At 47.2% G+C, this 19,460-nt stretch overlaps 5 protein-coding genes across 5 annotated transcripts; 1 reads left to right on the forward strand and 4 right to left on the reverse strand.

Moving 5' to 3' along the window:
* Positions 1-245: 245 nt before the first annotated feature.
* N7537_001143 (uncharacterized protein) lies at positions 246-2,092 on the reverse strand (the record flags this gene model as incomplete). Its single annotated transcript, XM_056892201.1, has 6 exons — positions 246-1,258; positions 1,313-1,565; positions 1,613-1,663; positions 1,713-1,850; positions 1,897-1,927; positions 1,977-2,092. The coding sequence occupies 6 exons, from the start codon at positions 2,090-2,092 to the stop codon at positions 246-248; spliced, it is 1,602 nt and encodes a 533-aa protein (XP_056757196.1).
* Positions 2,093-4,290: 2,198 nt separating this feature from the next.
* N7537_001144 (GID4/VID24 family protein) lies at positions 4,291-6,146 on the reverse strand (the record flags this gene model as incomplete). The annotated part of the gene is made up of 3 exons (XM_056892202.1): positions 4,291-4,481; positions 4,553-6,068; positions 6,129-6,146. The coding sequence occupies 3 exons, from the start codon at positions 6,144-6,146 to the stop codon at positions 4,291-4,293; spliced, it is 1,725 nt and encodes a 574-aa protein (XP_056757197.1).
* Positions 6,147-7,133: 987 nt separating this feature from the next.
* N7537_001145 (uridine-cytidine N-ribohydrolase) lies at positions 7,134-8,559 on the reverse strand (the record flags this gene model as incomplete). The annotated part of the gene is made up of 4 exons (XM_056892203.1): positions 7,134-7,679; positions 7,734-8,050; positions 8,100-8,304; positions 8,380-8,559. The coding sequence occupies 4 exons, from the start codon at positions 8,557-8,559 to the stop codon at positions 7,134-7,136; spliced, it is 1,248 nt and encodes a 415-aa protein (XP_056757198.1).
* A 165-nt stretch (positions 8,560-8,724) lies between these two features.
* On the forward strand, positions 8,725-12,238 carry N7537_001146 (PXA domain-containing protein; the record flags this gene model as incomplete). The annotated part of the gene is made up of 3 exons (XM_056892204.1): positions 8,725-9,235; positions 9,326-10,130; positions 11,284-12,238. The coding sequence occupies 3 exons, from the start codon at positions 8,725-8,727 to the stop codon at positions 12,236-12,238; spliced, it is 2,271 nt and encodes a 756-aa protein (XP_056757199.1).
* Positions 12,239-13,192: 954 nt separating this feature from the next.
* On the reverse strand, positions 13,193-14,915 carry N7537_001147 (uncharacterized protein; the record flags this gene model as incomplete). Its single annotated transcript, XM_056892205.1, has 3 exons — positions 13,193-14,336; positions 14,397-14,418; positions 14,471-14,915. The coding sequence occupies 3 exons, from the start codon at positions 14,913-14,915 to the stop codon at positions 13,193-13,195; spliced, it is 1,611 nt and encodes a 536-aa protein (XP_056757200.1).
* Positions 14,916-19,460: the final 4,545 nt, after the last annotated feature.

Genomic DNA, 19,460 nt, shown 5'->3' on the forward strand with positions numbered 1-19,460 from the left:
TTGACACTGGAGTGGCCGGTTAGCAACACAACTGAGCCTCAGCAGCTTCGGCAAACAAAAATGCTCATGGGGAGTTTTTGCTGCTGAGAACAGAAGAGAAGAAAGATGTGATAAGATTAGACAAACGCCCTTGAGCTCTGTTTATACTCGAATATGGGGTATGTAATTATGACATTGAATAAACTTAATCACTTGACTTCAAAAATTGGAGGCCTATACATGGATTCCCAGTTATCGACCTCCGCTTATTCAGGGTTGTTATCAATCGAACTGTCCACAGCCCATCCATTGAGCATGGTGTAGTCGGAATACGGCGAGGTTCCATGCAGGGTCTCATAGTACTTGCGAGGCCCACACTCTCTCAACTTAGCAGAGTCTGCATTGACGCACCGGTGCTGCATGATAGCCGCGATTTGTCGGCCCGCGTCTTGTCCTTCGTAGTATGCACCGTGAAGGAATCCAAAGAAGGTCGGGCTGGTAGCCTCGCCGGCAAACCAGAGTCGGCCAGTGTTGGCGCGAAGGTTCTGGTGCATCTCCAGAGATGTCGCAGGAGGCCAGTTGGAGTAGCTGCCGTAGGCCCAGGGCTCTGAAGTCCAGCGTGGATACATGAATGCAGTTGGCTCGGGGATATCCTTCTCTGGGAACATCTTGCGCAAAACTTCCATTGCTTCGTTCTTGGTCTGCTCGTCTGTTTGGCGCTCGGCTCGATAGGCAAACTCGTTGGTCACGGTTACGAAGATGATGTTGGAATCCGGGAGGAACCCAGGGGTGGATAGTGACTGCCAGATCGGGTACCAGCCACGGGTTACAGGATCAGCGTAGAGGTGGTATTGTGTTTCCGAGGGCCAGAAAGTCTCGTTGAACTGGAAGAAGATCTTGGTGTATGTTCCCATAGTGAACTTCTGAATAGCTTCCTGCTTCCAATCCGGGAGCTCTGGGGAGAAGTTGACAGCGCCGTTTTGTAGAACTCCCAGTGAGAATGTGGTAATAGCATAGTCTGCTTCTACACAGCTGCCATCTTTGTTATGAACTGTGACCCCATCGTCCGAATACGTGATGTTTGTGACCTCGGTGTTCAAGTGAAGACGGGGGTCATTGTCACTGAGGAAAGTCGATGCAAGACCTTTAACAATGATATTGAATCCACGTTGGTCTAAAACGAAGTTATCGTGGTCGCTGAAATAATTGAAGGTCAAGTTATCACCGGCACAGCCGAAGACAAATGAACTCTCTATTGGGGAGTAAGCAGCTTCAAAGTCTAGTCGAGATGTTAGTTGACCGCGCTAGGTGCATTTACAAGACAAACAATTACCCCACGACCACCAGTCAACAGCCTGTGCTTCCATGTCATGTGTCTTGGGGCTCCAACCAGCCAAGGCCATGCCTGACTTGGCGTTTTGATCCTGGAGATTCTGAGTAAGAATCTCACCTGCCCTCTGATTGGCAATATCATAAGCCTCATCATAGGCGTCTAGTAGATCGCTATAGTCGGAGTAACCATCCTTGTTGTAGGTTGATACATTGTCGTAATTTGACCATTCGGTGGTCAGTCCGTATTTTTGAGCCTGTTCGAGGTCAATTTGTGTTCGATCGAAGATATTTCGAGACTTACCAAGCCCCAGATTGGGTTCTGTGGGCCTCCCTCGCTTCCAATGCCTTGTACCTGTTTAACCTGTAAGCACAGTCCTTTCATACAGCCGGGATATGCATACCCAGTTGGCACCCATCTCAATAATATAAGGCTTGCCATCTTTGTTTTTGCCGAATGGCTTATGCCAAGCCCGACCGCCAATAGTATCGCGGTACTCAAGAATCACGAAATCATGCACGGAAGCATTCGTGAGGGCTTGCTATGAAGTGTCAATGACATCCAGATACACAAAAAGGGAAACTCACAGCAGCAGTAATCCCAGCCACACCACCTCCCCTATACTTGGTTAGTTTTGAGATCAATCAACAAGACATCCAGTGCTTACAGGATTGCAACTTTAGTTTTCTTGCATGCTCCCTCAGTTCGAGTCTGGTGAGGCGCAGCGATAACAGGCTGGATACCGCCTGCTATGGCCAAAAGCGAAAGGTGCTTCAAATGCATGGTGAAGCTCTGAAGACCTGAAAAGGGGACGGGTTGCAATAAATAAATGTACTCAAAGCATTGACCCACAGTGTGTGGCTGCACCTGAAAAGATAAGATCCCGCAAAGAGAAGAAAAGAGAAGATCTACTCTGTACTCCGCGCCAGGATACTGTGACACTTTCCGCAATCGGGCAAGTACATGCGGGAAGCTACATAATTTAGTTCAACCTACGGAGTAGTCGATATAGATATCTGCGGGGATGGCTTCAATATTCTTCCATTTTTATTAATTTAATCAATTCCAATCTCATTCTCATTACGTTTGGAATGCCCAATTAGGCTGGTACATTCCGCAGTATCAGATATACATGTCAGAAATATCTGAAATGGGCTAATCTATAACATCTTTAACATCTATGGGTTCCTCGTCACCCCGAGTATCTCTTCCAGTCCCGGCAAGAAGCACCAGGGTTAGACTAATATAGCTAGCACTCGAGCGCCAGCTAAGGGCGAGCACTGCGAAGGAAGCGACTATCGTTCCCAATTCAATAATAGACAATTTCTTATATGTCATAGTTCGGTTTCAGTGGTTAGACTGCGTCTACACTCCGGATTTTCAAATCACCCAACTTACCGGCGAATCAACCGAGCATAAATAATTGAACCTAGAGCGATACATAGTGGAGACGGTGAAATTACGAGGCCGGAGAAGCCGACGGTGGCTCCGCGCAATCGAACATAAAGCATTGAAAGGTACGAGGTGAGCTAGTTGGTTAGCAGAGAGGATCCAAATATATCTGATCTAGTACAGAAGACAGGACAAGGTACAAGATGGTCTGGCCTAGACATATAGCCCAAGACCCATTCTCTTTAAGAGTAAAAGTCCGAATAATCGGATTCCTTGAAAGACAGAGCTCATTAACCCCAAAGAGAGTGGCTGAGGTAGCGAAACTGACTCCAAAGGTAATCGTCCTGGGATCAGGACGTGAGATGGTAGCTCGAAGGTAGAATCAAAGATCAAATTTGTCAGCACATCCATGGATCTGACTGACCACACTCCTATGTACTAGGCATGCAGAAACGGGGGCGATGTATTGAATTCATCACAACATCACTACCCAATAGAAAGATGCAGCTGATAATCCTTGCATTAAAATTACCAATATTTTGACTGGAATGTGAGAATTGTTATACGTAGTTCATAGCGTGTGATTTGTCACTATTCTAGATCTACATGCATATCACTACACATTATTGAGTCGTAGGTCTCAGGACTGCATTTATCAACTGGCAGCTTTTCGATTTGATTATACCCCTTGTAACCAATCCACTTCTTTCTTTGATGCTTCCTGAAGGTTGGCGTCCTATTTTCTTTCATATATGCAGTGGACAAGGAAACGCCTTTGTGTGGTGATCTTCCTCCAGAAATTCAGTCAGGGCAATGGAGTAACATCGTAGCAGTTTTCAAGGTTGGATTTGGAAACTCGAACACCCAAGCAGCCATCCTAGTGTCAATGGACATATACTAGGCATTAGTGATCTACAAGTTACCCCTAGCCCTCATCACGGTACTTGAGGCCAAGAGATTTATTCATACTTCATGGAGTGAATAATATTGTCAAAGCAGCTGAGAGGAAACCCCTGATCATGTCAATCTGCCTTTTCAGCAGATTCATAGAGATGATTGGTCGAATTTCCCAATGTCTTGGATCGGACATGGCCGAAGAATTCTGCGAAAGTTCCTGAGCCTTGGAGAAACTTCCATTGCCCTCTCAATGAGATAGGGGGTTAGTGGTTGATATATCGAGGTCATACATAGATCGACAATGTGAGAACGTGGGAATAATTTGCTTGGCCCTTGGAATAAGTGGAATTTCCTTATTTCCGGAGTTCCATGACAGCCAAAAAAGAAAAGATCTTTGTCCATAGATACAAAAAACATAATAGACATAGTCATGATCCCAGGAAATAGGGCAGAAACATTGCTGTAATTCGATGGCCGCAAAGCTATTCCACAAGGGGAGAAAATGCAGAGAAAGAGGCACAAACCGAACGAGAAGAACACCGCCGAGCTATGCAAAAGCCGTGTCAGATGTCATCTGACGTTTTCCCGAACGCCAAATCAGAGACACCAAAGGTTCAGAGAGAGGGGATCAGAAGATTATTCTGGGTTAAAGCAAAGATAAGAAGAAAAGGGTATGCATAAGATAATTCCTTTCAGCGGAAGGCGTAAGAAGGGCGAACCATTTTCGATACTTCTGGATTCAGAGAGAGCTGCTGGTAAGGCGAACTTCCTGGGTCATAGTACAGGCCTTCGATGTGCCCGTCCTCGCGGCGAAGAGAGATGTAGTAGAACCCGGAAATTGTAAGACCTTGACGAGCGTCGGTCGGAGTGATGAAGCATCGTTCTGGGATGTGTTAGCAAAAGACAAAAAAAAAAAAAAGACACTGGAGGGAGACATGATATTCCGCTACTTACCCTTCCATCTCATCAAAATCCATCCCTTGGACAATTCCTCGGTAATCCACTTCCGACTCACAAGGTTTTGAGCCATCTCAGCGTCTGTCAAATCCTTGAACGGCTGCAGTTCACGCCAGTAGGTGCTATCGATCTCTGCATCTGCTTTAAAGTTCTTTGTCTCCAGCGTGTGATTGTTGAAATCGATGATCTCACCCTCCAAGAAAGTCACAATGTGCGCATCGTGGGTGGGCGAGGTCTTATCGGGGATGTTGTAGGCCTCCATAGTGCCAGATAATGTCATGTCATCGTGGTTGATCTGGTGTATCGTCACTTTGACAGGCCAATTTTCATCGCGGTTGTTAGCTAAGTATCGGCGGCCACTTGTGGTAGAAACGCTGATTCGGGTGCTATCACTTCCATTTACAATTACAGGCTCAGTAGGGGCGTTCGGACTGGGAATGCGTTGCGATAATACTGAACACCCGGCACTCGCAGCCCGTTGACAACCCGAGAAAGCCATTCCAGATCGAAGCCATGAGCACGCTGCAGGTGGTGCAATGTTGGGAGTGTATAGAATGAAGTCCGTATCTCTCCAAGACTTGTTATCCATTGAGAAGGATAGCCGACTGTCCGCCAAGACATGCATACTATCTTCAAGGGAGTTTGAATACCGAATGCGATCGAGATAGTGAATGGTTTCCCACAGCACGTTGCCCCGATATGTGTCTGACTGTAATTGGCGATGAGCGGCAGCCCGAGCGCGTAGGTCGTTGTGGGTGATGTTGGTATGATGTGAGTCCCCGCGCGTTGCAGGACGGTAGCGGTATCCCCGAGATGCGACCGCTATCGTATTTTCGGTGTCCTCGTCTGGAGTGATCTCTGAATAGCGGTCGATGATGTAGTTCTCCAGTGTGCGGCTTCTTGAAAGCCGAGGCTGACGCCTTGCAGATTGTAGTAATGCCGCCACTGCGGAGATCGATGTCCGAGCCTGAGTGCTGCCCGGTAATGTCGCATACTCATGGGGTATCAGTTGCGCAGGGCCCGGGGCCGGGATCTCGTCGCGCGGAGGTCGTGCGGGGGGTGTATCACGGCTTGAGATGGAATGGAGGAAGGGCTGCATCTGATCATCGTCTGACTCTTCGCGCGCCGCACCGTCCTCATCATCAGATCCCGGTGCCCACCCATACAACGATCTCGAGTTGGGCGCTTGGCCCTCGTAGTTCGGCATGTCGGTTGATCTCTCCTGGCGACGGACAATCGGGATGCGGCGGTTGAGTTCAACGGACGTGCGCGGGTTGATGGGATCATCCACTTCCATGCGGTCTTCGTTTTGCGGTGGCGGATTGGCCGGATAACGACGGCGACGCTGTCGGCTTAAGGAGGGTAGTAGCGGATTGAAGAGAGCTGGTCGCGATCGCAGGAAGTTCACGTTGTCATCGTGGGCATTATCGGTCTCCACAGGGGCCGGTATGGGAATCGACGATCGGCGCGGAGGGTCAAGTGCTGCGGTCGTCGGAGAGAGTTGTGTGGCGTGCTAGAGGATATTAGTTCACATATTATATAGACTGTGATGGATGGAACGGATAGAAGATACTGAGTTAGGAGGCGGCATTCTGATCGGAATGCGCCGTCAAGGAGTGTGCGGGATCAACGTTGGCCATGCAAGGCCAAGAAACCAAGATATGTACAGCAACAAACAATTAATTCTGGGGGAAAGATGTCCACAAATTGCGATCGAGAAAGTGTTGGATGTTGTGCCTCTTGGACTTTGGAGATGTGGAGATACCCGCAACATATGACGTTCTTCCTTTCAGCCGGCCGCCTTTGAGTGAATTTGGGAACTTCATTGAACTTCATGAGCATTCCAATGTTGATTTATTACTTGACTTTCCTTAATTCTATGCATATATTGGAGCAAAGTATTCTCCCTAACATCCAGGAACGTGGAGCCCCATGTCATCTTGCAACACATCACACAAAAATGATGCTGACTACGTCTAAAAATTGATCTATTGTTAACCAAAGGTCATTCAAAAAGAATAACCATATATTTGAAGAACAGGCCTCCGTCGGCTTTACATATATCCCCCCGTAAAACCCAAACAGCTCTCCATGCCATCAACCCGCTGGTTCATTGACTAAAGCAGGGAAACCCTATTGTTTCCTCGGCTCATGAATAGGTGGCTCTATCTTCTCGTGGGAAAGCGAGTACTGTATTTCCTATTGTTCTCGTAGAGCCGGCTTAATTTGAGGCTCTTGAGTACTCTTGAAGGCACCTCGAATGCCCTATGCAATTGAGGTTCATACCCGCGGGTGCTTCTAAGGTTTAGTACATATAAAGTTTGCACAGAATCGGTGTTGGATTGTTGAATGAAGGCATTCACAAACAATACATCCATGGATATGTTTATATCTGGCTACTAAGGGCAAAGGACGAACCTTGGGATGGATTTCTCGGAAATGCAATTTGGACTATTTAGACATCTCGAAAATCCTACTCTATGACTTGTATCTGACCTGCATCAAGATATTGTTCTAACCTATGTGCAATTAAAGATATGTGCAAGGGTCTAAAGGGTTCACAGATCATCTAAAAAAGTCAGACCTTGCGTGCAGCGTTGCAATCATCGGCTAGCTGAACACATTGTAGGACCATGTTCCAGAAAGCATCCAGATCAACACCCCTAGGAATAGCAACGCCCGGACCATCAACATGAGTAGCAACTGAGCGTCCCAGTTGACCTGTTACGGATACATCTTTCCCGTGCTGTCCATCGGTGACAATACTCAGAGCAAAACGCTCGCCACCTTTGTCATCAAACACAAGAGCTTGATTAGGGTGCTTGTTGGCAAAGGCTGGATTCAGTGTTGACAGGATCGCAGCCACAGCAAGGGGATCATGCAGTGGAGGCCCGGTGATCAAACCAAAAGCTTTCTCATATGTCGCAGCGAAGAAAGTGAGTAGCGCATGCAATATCTGCCGAAGGATAGTGGGTTCCTCGGTCGAGTGGATCGAGCCATGCAAGATGCGCGTTTGAATGGCCTGCGAGGCCAAAACTTGATGTGTGAGATCTAAGGCCATGATGGCTGTCTTCGATGCAAGAACTGGGTTGCTAAAGATTGACTCGGAAGCCTCAGGGTCACACTATACCATCCTGATTAGACGAGCTAGAGCGGGATGAAAGATGTGAAAACATACATAGAAGTTGAACTCAGCCCATGGGGTCACATTTCCGATCCTAGACTTCTCACCTTCAAGTCTGCTCATAGGAGCATCGGTGAATCCTTCACCAATGGCACCACCCATAATGCTCAGCCCTTGGATGTGTTCAGCCACCTCGGGGAATGTTGCAAACAACAGTGCGATATTGGTCAATGTGCCCGTTGCAACTACCCAGGGAGTGCCCTTGGGCTGTGCAAGAAGGGCATCTCTCATGGCCAAAATGGCGTTCTTATCGGTGATGGGTGCTCTAGTTGCCTTTGGAAGAAGGTCGGTCCCATCAAGACCAGATTCCCCTAGAGAGTGTTGTTAGAATGCTTCCCTCACGAGGTGATCATTCCATACCATGAATATCGGGCGCATGAAGAGCAGGCCGTGAAAATGGCTTATGGCTGCCGGGATAGACAGGAACGTTGGGCTTGCCGATCGCCTCGAGAACGCTGCCGGTATTGGCCGTTGTCTTCTCTAACGATGCATTTCCATGGATAGTACTAATTCCAAGAAGGTTCAAAGATGGATGATGAGCGGCGATCAGAATTGCAAAGGCATCCTATCTCGTATTAACGAATATCTCTCTATAACGCCTTTTGAGCTTACATCGTGACCTAAGAACAGTCAGTAATACGAAGGAGAGAGGGAACATGATGGACTGACCAGGATCGCAATCCAACCATAAGGGAGTAGGACTATGTTGATTAACTTGGTCTAACATGGTGTATATCTTCGAGTAACAAATACAATTAAGAATCAAGAGGCCACTTGGGCACTTAAGTACATTTGGCCGGCCATAAACAGATCCCCGCATCAATGGAAAGAGATAAGGCTTTATCTTAAAGCCCTAAGCCCTAACGCCCCAATTTGGCCACCTACAGATCATCAAGGCTTTCCGAAGTTGATTGTCTTGCTTCTAACAGAGAACGCTCTGTTCCTTGATAGCTATTGAACCAACTCTAAATGTCTATGAGATGAAATGAATGATCCGCTCCGCCCCGGCCTTCAGCCGATATCCCATCTCAAGGCTGGGCCGACAACATCCAGCTCCAGATCCACCGCGCTGCCTTCCCCGACGACGCTTCAGCCTCCTTCGCGTCCATCCTCTCGACTCCGTACACAAAGAGATTCTAGCAAGGATGACTCGGACTCCGCTAACGATAAGGCCACCACTGCCCTGATCCGACGCGTCCTGTGCCCCCAGACAAGCAGCCACGGAGCATCTTCCCCACAGCCTCTGGAAGAGCTATTACCTCCCCTCACGAGCTCCAATGACGTTGATCGTCAACTCTACGCCCTTCTCGCTATAATTATAAAGGAATTTGTTTACTCGTGGTATTCGAAGATTACCCCCGACCAGGCTCTTGTGAATGAAGTTCTACAAGTAATCGCGCATTGCACGCGTGCACTCGAGCAGAGGCTGCGCCAAATCGACGTTGCACAACTAGCCCTGGACGAGATCCCTGGCCTGGTGGAAGCACATGTACTCTGTAAGACTAGACCATTTTAAAGTTCTTCTTGTCGGAATCCATGGTGGTTCCGCGGAGAGGGGAAACATTGCTGATACTATGATATTCTAGCGTACAGACTTGCCAGGCAACAGTCACATCTTTCTGGCCTACCGACGTCATACCGTACGCTCTATCATGAGCTAAATCCACACCCCGGTCTTTCTCCAGTACCTGATCCAAGAGATCCAGATACGATCGCCGAGCAGGTAGAGAACGAAGCGGTCTATCGACGACTACTCGCCAACGGTATCCTAGCAGTTCTTCTTCCAACGGAAGATCTTGAAAATAGCAGTCTCCGAGCGCTGGTGGTTGACGTTATAGCAGATCTGATACTGGGGAACCAAGTCAGTGGCAGGGCATGCGAAGGATGGTTCATTTGGGAAACTATGGGCAAACTCGCCGCTCAAGTGGGACGTCGTCAAACCCAAGATGACACAAAATCCACCCCGGACACTCAAATCAACCGATTAGAGAAGTTTGGCTTAGTTTCAACCGATGATGAGCTCCCAGACCAGCCATCAACGTCGTTCTCGGCCACTGCTTGGATATGGAACCTTCTGCAGATGATTTATCTTGGTTACGTCGTCTTGCGTTTCATTGCGATGGGTTTATTTCGTGTCGCATCGAGCCCAGGCCCTTCTCACAACCTCAGTGTTTCACCTGCCTTATCCATCAATCAGAAAAGAGATGGGATGGCGTCCGAGGGCATCACAAGTAGGCGCCCGGTTCTCGACTACCAAATGTATTCCATGGTTTCGCAGATACTGGGAATCTCATGGAAAATGCCATGGCTGAGTGGCTTGCTCGCTCTATTCCAACACCTTATTTTGGCTGGCCCAGGCAGGGTCGGTGCTACGGACGGAATCTTTGATAGGTGAGTTTTTGTTCTCTTTTCCTTTTTTTTTAATCTCCGGAGCACTCTCGCTCTGCAACCTCTCAACGCCCCAACCCTCCTTCTCGAGGGCTCAGGCCTTGGGAATCAATGACTGTGGAGCAACGGTACGATCTCCGAAACACGATCTACGGGTCAAATGTCACTTGTGCGAGTCAAGGTGGGACATGAAGCGTCTTGCTTGCATGCTGCGTCGGTCACTTGATCTGTAACGTTGGGGCTTCATTACCCGTGGGAGAGATTACCGTCATCTTACAAACTTACGCGGTGTCCTTACTGTACCCGTCATTACCGTCAGGCTTACTGGGCTGTTCTGGCATCAGATTGGTTGCCCTCAAATCGGTCCGAGCGACCTTTTTTTTTTTTTTTTTTTTTCGGACAGGGATGACCGCTGCTCGTGGTTACTTCGTCTCTGGATTTCTTTGAGAGAGAAAGTCCTTGTGTGTGATAGCGCAGTGGCCCGGCCCTTTCCGTGCCGCTCGTCCACTTTTCGTTCCAAATCTTAAGATTCCAACATGTGCCAACTTTCAAAGAATTTCCAAAAAAAGAAAGACCACATCTGGACGATCGAACTGTCGGCAAGAAACGTGCGCGAACGAAAACGAACAGAAAAACCAGAAAAAGAAAATTGTGCCGATCACCCCATTGGAAGCCGGGCCATGCCTCTTTAGGCGCCAAAGGAAAAAGCAATGGCTGTTGAGGCTAGTGAATTACTGGATTTGGTCCAATGAGCGAAATTCCTACCGGGAAGGATTGGAATTCGTAATCTGACCGAGGTTCGTGCATGAAGGCTTGCGCTCCAGGTACGGGATGTTACCTGAGGGGAATTCTCTTTGAGAAAATGATATGCCAGCCCCTGTCCTGGCCCAAGCTCCTTCATCTCTCTGCCTAAGCCGATCTTACTCCGCCTCACCCTCACTCTATACGGTCAATTCTTATTTGATGGCCAACTTGGACTTTTTCTAAACTAAAATATGCGCGAGAAAAAAAAGGCACAACGTCCCGGAAAGCTCCACAGTCCAGGTTCTTGCTTCACTTTTTCTTTTTTTTTTTTTTTTTTTTCCTTTTTTTTTTTTGGACTTGCCCAATTGATCCGACGTCATAATTTGAGAGAGACCTTTGCTAACTGCCATAGATTCCTCCGGGAGACCATTGAGGAGTACGTGCTGACCCCCACTTTGTTGCCCAACCTTCTTCTTGCAACGAGGACCGCCTTGTTCCCAGCCAATACCCGTCCAATATCTCAGACAGCGGCCGGCCATACTGAAGCTCCGGCCTCGGCTCTGCAGTCTGTGCAGACCCCGACACCCATTCAGAAAGCCCTCGCGCCCTCGGCCTCATCTAATACTCCTATTGTGGAAGGAGTCAGGGGCTCTAATACCGATATCGTTGGTAAAACTGTTAATCCGGGGAATAGCAGGAACAGCGGCAATACTGGAGGGGGTCATGCCTCAACCAGTACCTCAGGCCATCCATCCTCATTTTCTGCCATTGCGGCCGATGCCCCAACACCAAAGTTAAATGACCCGGCCGAGCCGGCACAAGGGAACAGCCCATCTAAGACGGAGATCGCCGCTATCAAGCGACGATGTGCAGCTAGTCTTTTGGCTGTGGTCCCGCGCTCCGTCGTACGAACTTTCCTCGGTGTTCCTTCTTCGGCGCCTCCGCCGCCCTACAATGGTGACGGTACCTGCAGCTCCAACAGTTCGACCTCTCTCGTCACATCGTCCCCTCCCCCTTCCCCCAGTGTGCATCATGAATCTTTCCAGCGGGGGAATGCAAATCTGGCGCCATCGCATTCACCTTTGCCTTCGAGTCCCTGTCCAGTTGCGTGTGGTCACCTTGCCGCTGAGCGGCTGCGCACAGACGATGATCCATCTGCGGGGATTGATTGGGAGGAACTACATCTCCTGGCTGTAATCGAGCGTGATTTTCTAGACCTCTTTGCAGATGAGTACTGCAATAAACATCTAGTCTGGAGTATTATCGAGACAGTGTTGGCCAAGGTGCTCCCTGAAATGGCTGAGCGCAGTGTGGAAGATTTACTGGAAGACCGTGGGGTGGCGTCAGTGCCACCTGCATTTGTATAGACTACGAATTGTTTGCGGCTTTTTTTTTTTAATTATCGTACTTAATTAATGAGATATGCCTTACTTATGACTAGCATAACTTCGAAACTTGAGAATAACGTGATTGTAGAAAGATATCAGGGGTATAATAATAGGCAAGATTCATCTGACATGGGTTCATATATAGGTGAACCAAATGAAATTATGTCCTTTCCGCGTGAGCAGCTCAGTTTTAAGAAAAGGAAAGGGGGGAAAATAATATGAAAAGAGTGTAAAAAAAGAAATGCGGTACAAGGGAGGGGGTGTTCAAGGAAACAGAATGCAAAGAGCCAAAAAAAATGAAATGAAATGAAATGACAGGGGGATATAGAAAACCAGCGGGAAAAAAAGACAAAAAAGTAAAAAACCCGAAGAAGAGGGCAAGCGGCAAAAACTCCCAAGTCCAAGTCCAAAGCCGATGATCCCAAATCCGTATACCATCACATATTGCCATGTGCCCATTATTCCATATGCATCCACCTCGAGACTGGGAATCCCAGGGCGTGTGCGCCTATTCCCAAATCCGTAACCCCAAGAGTTCCAAAGGAAAGTAGAGGTCGCCCTCTGGATATGTGTATGTTTTTTGTTTGGTTGCCCAGGTTTTATATCTCGTTGCCATTGCTGGCTGCAGAGACAGGGAATGGATATAAAAAAAGACATTGAACGTTCGTACAAGTGATACCAAAGAAAAAAAAAAAAGGGATAGAGTAGAATAGCAAATGAACCGCCGAATGAAGGAAAGGAAGAATAGAAAGGGGGAATCACGAATCATAAATCAAAGTAACGCAGATAATGTTGGGGAGGCAGGGGAGAGGGGAATGCTTCAAGAGGAAATAAAACCAGCGATGCAAGAGAAAAGAAAAAAACAAGGGAGGGGGGAATAAATGCATAAACAAAATGAAGGAAAGAAATGCAAAATGCAGCTTGTTCAAGGACTCATCCCAAATTCTGGATGCTCCTTTTCTTCGTCACACGCGGGATGGGAACATCCTCATGTTCATCAATGCGCGGCAAGCCCCCCAACAGAAACCCGGCCTGGCTCTTGGCAAGCTCAAGCCTCTCCATTAGTTTCCCAATGGTCATGTACTCCTGTGCCGCCAGGCCAGCAGGCTGGTGGTCGAAGTAGTTGATGACGAGTTCCAGGGCGCGACGAGCCTCGTCCTGGGTTGGTGATCCCGGAGTGCTGGTGGGCGAGATGGTAGTAGACTTTGAGGGTGGCGGCATGGACTTCGTCGTGATCTCTGGGTTGCTGCGATTGCGCTTGATGACGTTTGTCTGGTGGACCGGACACATAGTAGACTTGGGATTGTCCATTTCCAGTGGGGATTGCAGGGTAGAGACCGAAAGAGATTGCTGGAGTTCGCGCTTTTGGCGATGCGGGTCTGTGGTTTCATCGGCGGATAGGAGGGTTGGATCGATGGGGACGAGAGGGAAGGTCTGGCTGCGCGGCCGATTGGTGTTGCTGTTGGCGGCTGGAAGACGGGATTGGCTTGTTGGTGTGAAAGGACTGTCGGAGACTAAAGTGGATGTTGGGCTGATCATACCCGCCGAAGAAGTGTCGATCGAGGTTGTACTCTTGGAATACCCGTGTTGGTATCCCCCTGTCAGATCCGGTAGTTCAGCCATGTCTCGTTTCATTCCTTCTTGGCTTGTTGGTGACAATGGGGATCCGAATCCATCAATGGGGGACGTAGGCGAAGGTCCGGTGGGACTTTGAAGAGCAGATCCAAAGTCTGTATTGAGATGGGTTGGGCTGTTTGATCCGCTGCGAATTTCGGTAGATCCTCTGCGCACCTTAGCGCCGAGAAGATTGTTCTTGTGCTTGAATTTTTCTAGCCAGGCTGTGGTGCAGACCTTTTCCTTGCCTTCAGGGCAGCCGCAGGTGCTGGCGAAGAATAGTGCTTTCTCTTTGATCATCTCATCGTTTAGGGGATATCCCTGGCGCTGGTAGTTTCTTGCCCAGTTGGATAGAGCTTTCTCAATATCAGGGACTCTGCCCTTGGCGCGTTTAATAGGAGATCGACTCCCATCTTCGGGATTTAAGTACTTTTCCTTCTGGCGAAGGACCTTGGAAACAGTGCTATTACATGTTAGATTGAGTCAAAATGAAAGAGAGAAAAAAACGAGATTGCAATGATACCTTCTCTCGACTCCAAACAATGCTGCATATAAAGTCAGCCTAGCCCTTCAAGGCAGATAAAGAGATATGCTTACCTCCAATATCAGTCTGCTTAGCAGTCTTGTTTTCCTCGTGATATATACACATTTGCCGGCGGTCATCGTCAGTAAGTGTCCTGCGTGGTGTAGACCCTCCAGTCGATGTCTTTCGAACTGGAGGCATGGGAGTCGAAGGCGATACCGATGTCGGGGTGGTAGAAACAGGGATTCCAGACGCAGCAAACGGAGAGTGTGTGGTGAGCATGCTGGGCCACGAATGCGAAGGCATGGGTAGTGGCATGGAAGCGTAGGGTGGCGGAATTGACATGCCGTACGAGTCCACCGTCATGAGCTGCGATTGACCGTAGTCAAACCCACTATATTCGGGCATGGGAGGCGAGTGCTGAGGAGAAGTAAATGTGCCTATTTCCACCCATGGCGAATGTGGGAATTCACTCTCCGAGACATGGTGAGTCTCCGTTTCCATGGTGGGCTCCTCCATGGATAATGGATCTCAAGAACGATGGAGAATAGGGCTTTTCTTTGGTGGGGGTTTTTTTTCTCGTGATAGGCTCGATTCGAGAGGAAATCAAAGAAAGAGAGACAAAAGAAATCCTGGGGAACAATGAAAGAATCTAAGGGTTAGACAATAAAAGCTGATACATGTTCCACTGCTTCCGTAGACCTGTATCAAATTCCCCAGATAGAGAGTAATGTCCCGAGAACAGTAGCTCTATAAACTACGGGCAAAGGGAGTAGAAGAGAAATGTATAAAGTATACAATATGCAAGAAGGTCGAAGAGCATGCGGGTAAGGCAATGGGGGTTAAAAGGAAAATCAGGGCTAGGACGATCAGTATCGCATGGATTTGACAGAACGACTGTGAATATTGATTGCAACTGGCACGAGAAAGCCCGTCCGGAAAAATCCATGATAGCCTTCCCCCGAGAGTTATCCAGCCGACCTTGTTGGTGATTGGTTAATACAGTAAAATAAAAGTCCATCGAAAAGGAAAATCTCTAAAAAAATAATAATAATATAATAATATAATAATATATAATATGTCAATTTTAATTTTGCGCAAATTCAAAATCATCCCTGTAATAGAGGGGGGAATGGTGTCTGGTTGGTTAACTATGAGATATATTGCGGCAGGGGTTGCATCTCGTCAGGCCTAATTCGTTTTGCGTATTACATTGTAAAGGTATGGAAATCTTCTTTCTCAGGGCTAACGCGGTTTGTTCTTGTTTTTTTTGGAAGGGTTTTGTTTTTCTTTTTTCTTTTTTTCTTTCTTTTTTCTTTTTTTTTTTCCTTCTTTGCATGCTCCCGTATGACCTTCCAACCAGGATGGCAGACTCGACGGTACGAGTAGTCGTATACTGGCAATATAACTAACTAGTAAGTATGTTGTATGTATTAAATATAGGTTCTAACATACCATAAAATGTAAGTAACCCAGGGTTCCTGTTGGAAAGAAAAAAAAAAAAACGTGGTGTAACAACGTGACCAGTGTTTTCACTCCAAACCTTGACCAATGTTTGACGAAATCTCTAGTCCTTCATGGTAACCGTTGTTGCCTCGCTTTGACGAGGCTGAGGGTCTCTCCCAAACTTAGGTCAAATCAGGGTCGATCACCCGGAGAGGAACGGGGTTCGTTCAAAGCGCAGCCAGTTTGTAGCTTGATTTGCTCAAAGCCGGGTAGCGGATCGATGAACCGCAGAACCTAAAGCCCGCATGACATCTATGCACACCGCAGTCGAGGACGGTGATCAGGATGGACCGGGAAGAGGATAGCGGCAGACAGACTATCGACTATCCTCCCGTTGAAAGAGTCTTCATTGGAGATATCTTCATTTTGGCCAAAAAGCAAACCGTTGAATCAGAGACTCAAAATCCAAATTCATGTCCTCATAGGATGTGTTTCGGGGCACGGTTCACGTTGTGGAGGTGAAGAAACCGGGTCTGAGGGGTCTTAATCTCCAGTGAATACAAATCATAAAGCAGAACAAAGGGGACCGAGAGAGAGAGAGAGAAGAAGTAAGAGAAAGCAAATCCCTTCGGAACAGATTGGACGGAGTGAACAGAGTCCATAGAAGGAAATATTACCCAATTAGGGCAAGATAATGTGGAAGGCGGGTCCTAACCTTGGAAGTCCAGCATATGAACCGCATCAGACATCCACGAGAGATGACACGGCTAAAATGAGCAAATGAGGAGCAGCAAGGACGATCTTTCGATGGACGAATCTGCCGTCTCCATTGCCCTGCGGTTGATACGACCTGGTCCATCCGATACAAGGGCCGAACAGAAGGTTGGAGAATCATCCTATCAGAAGGCGTAAAGAGCATCTCTTGGTTGTGAAAAGAGGGGGAACTTCCCCCATTTCGATGCCGTTTTGGCGCTAAGATCCCTCGTCTTTCTCCACTACGACCCACTGCGGTCCCCTCCGGCCCGGTAACCTTCAACATTTTTCTGCATCTTGCATGTTGAACACAGTTCAATTGGGGGAGAGAATTAGATAGAAGTAGAGAACAAATAGAGACTACAGAGCATAGAGCAATGGGAGGGGGTACGAAGTGTAGGTTGACCATCAAGGTAGTACTGAAAACTGTAGGACGGGCTTCTACAACATATAATACGTTCTCCTATAGAACGGGTATTCTCTTTTGGACGCGGTCTATTCGGATACTACCCAAATATCCAACGAGACACCCCGCTTGTTCGACTCAACCACGAGGAAGCCGAATATGAAATCCGCCTGCTTTGTTACTGCCACTGAGAAGGATTTGTTCTCGAAACCTGCCAGGATGGAATGTGTTTGAGCGAAAAGAATCAAGCAAAAGCAAAAACAAAGGTACGTATTAAAGAGGTCTGACAAATCATTCCAACACCCGTGGACTAGAGAGGGATTCAATTGGTATATTCCACTCCGTCACAGATTTGGTCGCAGTGCCAATCATTATGCCTACAGCCGTCAGATTTTTTTTACTTTGCACCAGTTAAATCAAGGGAAACAAAAGAAATGTGTGACAGAATTTACAATATTTTAATTTTAGCCCCTTCAATCAAGCAGAAATTGCATTCACTGGTAATAATGGGTTTTTAGGGGGAAATTCGGGGTAGATGCTGGGCTGACGCCATTGGAGAGAGATTTCTATCTTTTTAGGGCATGGCCTTTGCTTTACACGGTTTCCACTATTTCGGAGATGGAGCAGGAACAAGTCTAGACCGGTCAACATTAAAATTCCCTTCGTATACTTGCTTCTTTCAATTTGGTCCGTCATTCTTGGCTGTCATATTCAAGCGGGGAGAGATTTCCTCGGGGCACACAACTGTACTATGTAAGGTAACCAAGGGTTGGTGTTACTCGAACCAGGTACCGATTGACCTGTTGCAATTCTAATTCTGCCCGAAGTATCTCCGGGAAGTCGAATTGTTGCAGAATTAATAGAAATGTCTCTACGACATGGGAAATTAATGGTACTGGGGGAGGGCGCCTTGTATGGCATAGATAGCAAATACGCGTACTTTTATGTATGTTGATAAAATACAAACCAGTATCTACTCCATACCCAATAGAAGACTAAAAAACAGAGTAAAAATGCTTCGTTACTCTGGGGAAGAGCATGGCTTATGCAATGCAATGCGACGGGGATGACCGATGGATCCTCCACGAGAATAAAAATGTACAACGTACGTTATAAGGGAAGCGGGCGATCGGTGCCCTCGCAGTCACCTGATGAATAGGTTACCAAGTACATACTACGGAGTATCCAAGAAATTATATACCTCCATACACCGATCTTCCATCTGAGAACGGACCAGATTGTGAACAGACCCCTTTCTCGTTTTCACTAATCGGCGATTTGCATTCTCCACCTTACTAGAACTGTTTTGTGTCTCTGCAGAGGTTCATGAGAACTATGTACTCAGTAGCGTACCAGACTCAATAAGACTATAAGAACACCCTATTAGGTAAATAATATACCTACAATACGACCCTAGTATGTACTGGATGTATTGGATGGGAATTGATCAGATAAAGGTTCGTAATTCGACTGATATCTCATTCACCGCTTGTTTTCTTATACTTCTTTGTGCCTTGCCTCACTTTTTGCTTTTTTCTGTTTGGTTGAAAGAGTTTTGTTAGTTTGCATATCAATCCTGCGCAGATCTGTACTTTTTTTTTTTACTCTCAAATTTCGGAAAGTGGTTGCAGGCCAGAAGCCAAGAGATTAGAAGCTAAGAGATTGAGAAAAACGTGCTAGTCAGTTGACAGATCCATTCGGATCCCCCTATCATGCTCTCGGTAACATACTCCCCTGGGCCTATCGGAAGCTAGACTGGCAATGCCGTGTTTATTAAACATGTAATGGTTTACAACCCAAAGCTCTCGTGGCTTTCGAATACAACATATATATGACCTCGTCATGATCACCGTTAAGCTATTAGCAGTAGGTCAATGCGTTGAGTCGGGATCCTTCTCTGCACCAGAGTATGGAATACAGAGGTATGCACACCATAATTACCTTTCCGGCTCTTCCGTCGAAGCTATCAAGTTCGTTTTTTTCCCCCGCGGAGCTTTCAAGCTGACAGTTAGAAATACTGTGATCGGCATTAACAAACAGAGAGGTCTAGACCTTTTGTGGCCTGACTTGTCAGCCTCGAAAGTAAAAAAAAAATCGGGAGAGAAAAAAGCAATGCGAACAAAAGAAATCAAGCCACAAACGAAAATCTTTATAAACATTAGAATTACTGGCAAGGATGCTGTGCAGGACGGGAAGTAATGGCAAGGGGAACATGCCAATCGGAATGTCATCAAGATAATTGTCCATGCAGGCGTCCTCGGATCTGTACATAGGGTCTGTTATGTACCGGGCGATAAGGAGTCGCATGATGCTGCATTAATTTTCAAGCACTGAATGTAATACGAATTGACCAGGGTGGCTGATTGGTCTGACATGATATCTTTTTTTTAATTTTTTTTATGCATATGGAAAAATGGTAGTGGCTATTTCCAGGGTGGAATCGTATATACCTATAGGTA

Source organism: Penicillium hordei (assembly GCF_028827395.1).
Source record: "Penicillium hordei strain IBT 12815 chromosome Unknown utg000001l_segment0_segment0, whole genome shotgun sequence".
NCBI lineage: Eukaryota > Fungi > Ascomycota > Eurotiomycetes > Eurotiales > Aspergillaceae > Penicillium > Penicillium hordei.